We start from the raw sequence: 6,529 nt of genomic DNA, 5'->3' as shown, positions 1-6,529 counted from the left end.
TCAAAACATTAACTGATGCCGCTGTTTGAATTTTACTATATGGTCACTTCTAATTGGATAGATGTCTGTTTTCCCACATAAATATTCAAAAGTTTTGGGCAAATCGATTTCACCATCATCTGATTCACAGGTCCAAATTACTTCATTTACTTCCAGTACTAAGCGATGGATGTAATCAGTAAATATGCCCAGCGAACTGTTGCTGATTGTTGAGAAAGTTATGCCAATGTGGTAAATACTTGTTTTGTTTTTTGTTTTCCCTTTGGATTACTAAGCTTTTCGTATTAGGGTGGTTTTTTTGCAAGTCATAAAAAAGCCTCTGCATCATAAAAACTTACTCCATCTAGGAAAATAGAGTCGAAACTCGGTATCTCAAACTCGCTTACCTCGAAATTCCGCTTAAGTCGAAGAAATTTTCAAGTCCCGTCAAAATTCCTTCTTTATATATGTAATTCAACTCCGCTTACTATACGTCAAAATTTGACTTACCGAGACTCCGGATGTGTCGAAAGAGATTTTTAGTCCCGTCAATAAAATTCAAGTGCAGTGTAAACTCGATAAGTTGAAGTGAGAAGAATAGGCGATAATATTTCACACATGTCATTGTGTATGCGGTTGGTTTTAACACATGTCCATGTTTATTGCCTAACAAGTAATCCGTGATGCCGACGTATCAAAGGTGCGGCGATAATCATAGTCAGATGATATCATACTTGTTTGCACGTGCCAGAAACATAACTGATTGCTGTAAACATTAGATTTCTTCAATTAGCGGTCATTTGTTTTTGAGACGTTATGAAAATTGCTTTTAATTTTAAACTAATGAATAAATTAGTTTGAACAGTTGGGATTTTAATAAGAATTAATTAGAGGTAATCGGGATGAGACTTCTTTGGGGAAAGCATCATTCGTTCAAAATGTCAGGTCGAAATGTTGTCAATCCTCCGGGAGAGAAACGTGGTACAAAAAGGAACTTTGACTCAAAAGTTTTTATTCGTTGAAAAACTGAAAACGTTGATAAAAATAAACTGTATGAAATCGTGTACGCGTGCCCAATAGCAGGAGCTTTAAAAAGATGTTGGAACCAACTTTTTTCATCATTTCGTACATATACGTCCCTTATCATAACTCGAATTTCGATTATCTCGAACTGAAAAAGCATGGTCCCTTAAAATTCGAGATACCGAGTACATGTAGTAATTAGTTTTGTTGTCATCTTAAAGATATATAAACTGAGGTCTTGGTCTTCAGTCTTTTTAAATTACATGTTTTGGGGACTGCTCGGCAAATTACAACTGTATCGACGTCCAACAATTCTAATTTGAGGAACTCCAACTGTTCATGTAGAGACAAATCAATCAAGAGGTCGCAACAGCTGCTTCTGTTTGAACTGTGGTCACAGCAAATTAAACTGGACAGCTCAATTTGCTTTAATTTTGTTGATTGAGAAATCCAGGAATAAAGTTGGAAAAGTTCATCGTGAGGTAGTGTCGACTGATACAGGTCTAAAGCCTGAAGGTGTACTACCTTCTTCAACATATCAAACGCTACACCTAAACAAGATGCTGGCATTTCAATCGCGTTTAACGTGGCAAGAGAGTTTGATAATTATCGTGCGGACACTGTCCGCATTGACATCTGCAGAAAGTGCTATATTTTGTACAGAATGTATGTTATTAACGTCGATTGAATCCAGGAATGCTTGAGTTACCCAGAATATTGACTTAATGCAGTACATTTTCGATTTAATAATTTCATTGACTGTATCCATTAACCGGACATCCTCCAGAAGGAAAAAGTCTTTCAGTGGTATAATCCCAAGGTGTGAATTATTGTCTTTTCTCTCACTTGCACATTCAACCAGGAAGTAAACTAAACGCATACAACGGGGTCCCACAGAAGAGTGTAAGTATGCAGATTTCAATGATGTTCTGTGTATTTGAATCTCTTCTGTGCGTTCAACAACAAATTCGATTTTTTCTGAAATGCCAACACATATATCAGCTGGGCATAAACCGTATAAAAATACGAAGAAAAACGACATGTCTATGAAATCCTGCAGTGAATTTAACGCCGTAAACAGTTGTTTGGACAATTTTTCAGCCATTTCTGTACTTGTGGATATGTACAGAGCAGCCAAAAATTCCTGATACGTCTTGTGAATGAACCACGTCTTTGACTGTCTCGCTGACACTGTGGCGCGAGATCTACTCTGTGTTAGTATTCCGGCCTTCAAGCAAAACTGCAGTTCACTTTTTGACAAATAGTTTAACGTAATATCATTATCAAACACAAGATGAGGATTTTCTTTGTCGGAAAAAAGTGCATCAAACGACATTGCACCTAATGAGCGTAACAAAACATACTTTCCCATGCAGTGATGATTACCAATGAAACATGTCGGTATTGTTTTACCTGTAGCAACGTCTGTCCTATCGCTTTCCATTATTTCAGCATCTGTTGATTCAACACGTCTAAAAAGTAATTCTAACATGTTTGCAAATATTGCGCATCGCGAACTCCCAACCGGCTTGCCATCAAACCAAAGGCATAGAAGCTGCATAAGTACCAATGGTATTCTTTCAAGCTTATTGAGATCTGTTTTTAATATTTCATCCTTGAAATCTTTCGGTTGTTTATTTTTGTTATATCTAGCATTCATGAAGCTAAGAACATCGTCTACCAGTTTGTCATAAGATGAAACCGACATTTCCGTCATTTCTACGTGTTTATCTATGCTAGCATCACTTATACCGGCTTTGGTAAGCTTCCAAGGTCGCGTTGTTGTCAAAACTGTGCAATTTTCCCTAACAATCAGACGGGGTATTGACTTGTTTTTCTGACATCGACATGCCACGGTTTTCGTCACAGGATGAGACCATTCATCCAGTCCGTCTAGGATAATGAGGCATGTTTCTTTTGCTAGTATTTCTTTCAGGAAATTTTCATCGTAACAATGACTGTTTGTTAGATCTATCATGATTTGGTTTTGTATCATTGCGTCAACTTCACAATCCTCCTCGGGTGCATCTCTTAACGCAAGAAGAAAAATGAATTCAAAGCTTTTCATCAACTCCACATCGTCTCTATATTCTTCAAAATGTTTCTCATCTTCCTTTCTTGGTTGGTGTGCATGACACCATGTCATAACAAGATGGTTCACAAATGATGTTTTGCCCATCCCCGCTGGTGAAGTTATGTAAATATGTTTGCATTGTCGTGTTTCCTCGAAGAAAATCTTTCGGTAAGAATGAAAAGGAATCGATTTATTTTGATCGCTGTTTTCTTCCACCATATGGTCAGCTAGCTTAAACGATGGTTTAACGTAAAAGTCAAGTATCGGGGCATCATATTCCTTAACCAGTGGTGCAAGCGGTAGCGTACCATGATTTTGTCTGTAGAAAGCCACGAGGTCAGCCTTAAAATCTATAAAAAACATAAAAAATGTATTGTCATCAATTTTTGTACAATTACATTAAAAAATCTAATTTGGAACTTGCATCAGTGACTTTGAAAGTTTGCATTACTTTTGTAGAGCATTTTGATAGTCTAAGAGTCAAAGCCTGTATATAGCACAAATGAATTTTAAAGCGTACGAGAAAAAAACTGAAGTCATTATCAGTTCGTATCCAGAGTGTGTGAAAACAATATGGTGGACGGAAAAGAGTAATGTTGATTAATCTACTGTTGTTTTGTTACGAATATTTTTCTCTCTCGATGTACTGCATTATAATATATACACATATAGCATGATAAAGGGATAAGACTTAAAGAGTCATACTATTATTGGCTTTGGTCATGATAAATTTTCCGGCTGGCACATTTTTGTTATGAACAATAATAATACAATGTTACTCGTATTTCGACTATTGTGATATCATGTATTAGCAACAGGTTTTAATAGATTAAAATAGAATAAAGTTTTATTGCGTCCACTATTCTTATAACCTCCCTAATAGTTATGATCGTTTAAGTTCATGTGCACTATTGAAAGATAAACAATTTGACCAAGTTTATGAAGATAGGGCCATAAATGTGGCCTCTACAGTGTTAACAAGTTTTTGCTTTGATTTGAGCGGGTGACATAGTATTTGAAGTCACATGACCCAGTTTCGAACTTAGCCTAGGCTTGCAATTATCAAGATATACGTTCTGACCAAGTCTGTATCAAATCAAAGCCTAAATGAAACCTCTATATGGCTGAAAGTTCCAAAATAGAAAATTTCAGGGGCAGTAACTCTAGAACCCATGATGGAATCTAGCCGGTTTTCGAAAGGAACCGAGATTTTACTGGGGCTTCTGTTGTTTGTAAGTATGGTTAAAATCGAATATCACTTCTATCGTGTTCATAAGGTAAAGAATAACAAATATTGGCTCTTTGAGGGGTCAATCAGGTGCCATAACTCCGGAACCTATGATTGGATCTGATGGATTCATCATGAAATCCAAGATCTATTGTTGTTAAAGATATTTTGCAAGTTTGTATCAATCAAACCATAAATGAAGTCTCTATATGGCTGCAAAAGCCATAGTAGCAAATTTTGTTCCTTTAAGGGGCCATAACTCTGAAACCCATGATGGGATCTGACCAGTTTTCAAATGGAACCGAGATATTATGCCAATACAATTTGTATGCAAGTTTAATTAAAACCGATTTTAAAATGTGGCCTTTATCATGTTCACGTGCCAAAATATCAAATTTTGGCCCCTTAAAGGGCCATATAAGAGGCCATAACTCTAGAATTCATTATGGGATCTGGCCAGTTTTCGAAAAGAATCGAGATATTATGCCAGTACAAGTTGTGTGCACGTTTGATTTAAAATCGATTGCAAAATCAGATCTCTATCGTGTTCACAAAAAATTGTGGACGGACGGGCGAGCTAAAATGAATAGGAAAGTAATTTCGTTATCAAGAGTTTGCACTTTTATGACCAGAACTGGGCAGAATGTTAGAAAGGTCGTGACGGAGAATTTCGTCTATCTTTTGTTTGAACTATTTATAGAACCGGGTCGTGAATATTCATGAAAGAAGCCCAGACACATGCGTGATAGCAATTGGATATCAGCATAGTGCAATTAGCCTGTTCATATTTTGTTGTGAAATACAAAACCGTATTTTTTACATAACTTAAAGATATACAATAAAATATATAAGACGACGTGAGACAGTAACGTAAGCTAACGGAACGTTATGAATGTGATTAAAAGGGATTTAAATATAGTTTCATTAAATGCAGTTCATTTTAGTTCATTACTTCGATTGTAAATTGTATTTCCTTAATAATAAAAGATTATAGTTTACAACTGCGTAAAAATAAACAATTTGGCAAAATGAACCGAGCGGTATTTTTACACGAAGGCTAACAACACGTATTTTTAAGTTAAAAAAACTATTTCAATGTTTTAAAGTTTGGTACATCAAAAAGAAGAATGTTACCTGCACGTTTTTTAAGCACATGATATTTTAGTTTACGCATCTTCTCTAAAGATTCTAAATCGGCTAATCTTCTTCCAACCCCCTGAAATATTAAAAAATATTTATTTATGATTTTTATGTTAGTGCTACAGTAAAATGTCCATCAACACAATCTTAGTACGCGTTTCAGAAATTGCAATATCTTTATTTGACACAGAAACAGCACTTTATATATTGTTGCATAAGTAAGCAAATGTTTAAACCTGTTGCACTCCTTTTACACCTTCCAAACTTTCTACAAGATCATCTTGTCGACTGTTTAAACTTTGTATGTCACTTGACGTTGATGACATGAAGTTGTCTAAACTTTCCTTTATCTGGTTATATTGTGTAGTAAGCCTATCAACCTCTTTCTTTTCTTCAATAACGCCAATAGCATCTTGTTTTTTGTCCTCTATTATTTCCAGTACCTCTTGTCTCTTCTCGTCGATCGCTTTTAGTGCCTCGCTTCGCACCTCAAACTCCTCAAAAGTACTAACTGAAAGTGCTCTATCCTTCAGCTGAAAAGAAAAACAGTTGAAATAAAAAGCAGGCAAGCAAAGTAGCCTAACTATAAAGTTCTGAAAAAACCTATAGTGTCTAAGGTAGTCAAGGACTATTGATTTAGTTGTTCCATACCTATTACTTTTTAGTTACCGTATACCTAACAATAGTGATTCATACAATAGATTGTTATTATGATACCGACAGTTTTGGAGCCAAAATGAGAAATTGTTAAATAAAAATAAATAAACATCTGAAGCAAATCTCACGAGCTGTTATTTGTCTTCATAACAACCTTAGATATAATATCTGGCAACGAGGATAACGGACATTCACAAAATGGCAACAAGTTTGCCAACATTTCCTCCGTTTCAAGTGTCAAAGAATGAACAATCAGCGGGTACTCGATGGAAGAAATGGATTGATAAGTTTGAGAACATGTTATGTGCGCTTGACATTAATAACGACAAACGAAAAAAGCCCTATTATTACATTATATCGGAGAGGACACTTACGATATATATGACAGCTTCACTGATGAAAAGAAAGGCATCGGTGCTACGCTACAG

The 6,529-nt window shown here is 35.7% G+C and overlaps 1 protein-coding gene across 1 annotated transcript; it reads right to left on the bottom strand.

Annotated features, from left to right (window-relative positions):
* Positions 1-971: 971 nt before the first annotated feature.
* Positions 972-6,249, bottom strand: LOC123561926 (uncharacterized). Its single transcript, XM_053537685.1, has 4 exons — positions 6,230-6,249; positions 5,681-6,095; positions 5,439-5,520; positions 972-3,426 (listed from the first exon to the last, which is right to left on the bottom strand). Exons 1-4 carry the CDS (start codon positions 6,247-6,249, stop codon positions 1,574-1,576), a joined length of 2,370 nt encoding a protein of 789 aa, XP_053393660.1. The 3' UTR covers positions 972-1,573.
* Between the last annotated feature and the right edge of the window lie 280 nt (positions 6,250-6,529).

The sequence above is a fragment of the Mercenaria mercenaria genome, chromosome 2 (assembly GCF_021730395.1).
Source record: "Mercenaria mercenaria strain notata chromosome 2, MADL_Memer_1, whole genome shotgun sequence".
Taxonomy (NCBI): domain Eukaryota; kingdom Metazoa; phylum Mollusca; class Bivalvia; order Venerida; family Veneridae; genus Mercenaria; species Mercenaria mercenaria.
This window is presented reverse-complemented; position numbering and strand designations above follow the sequence as displayed.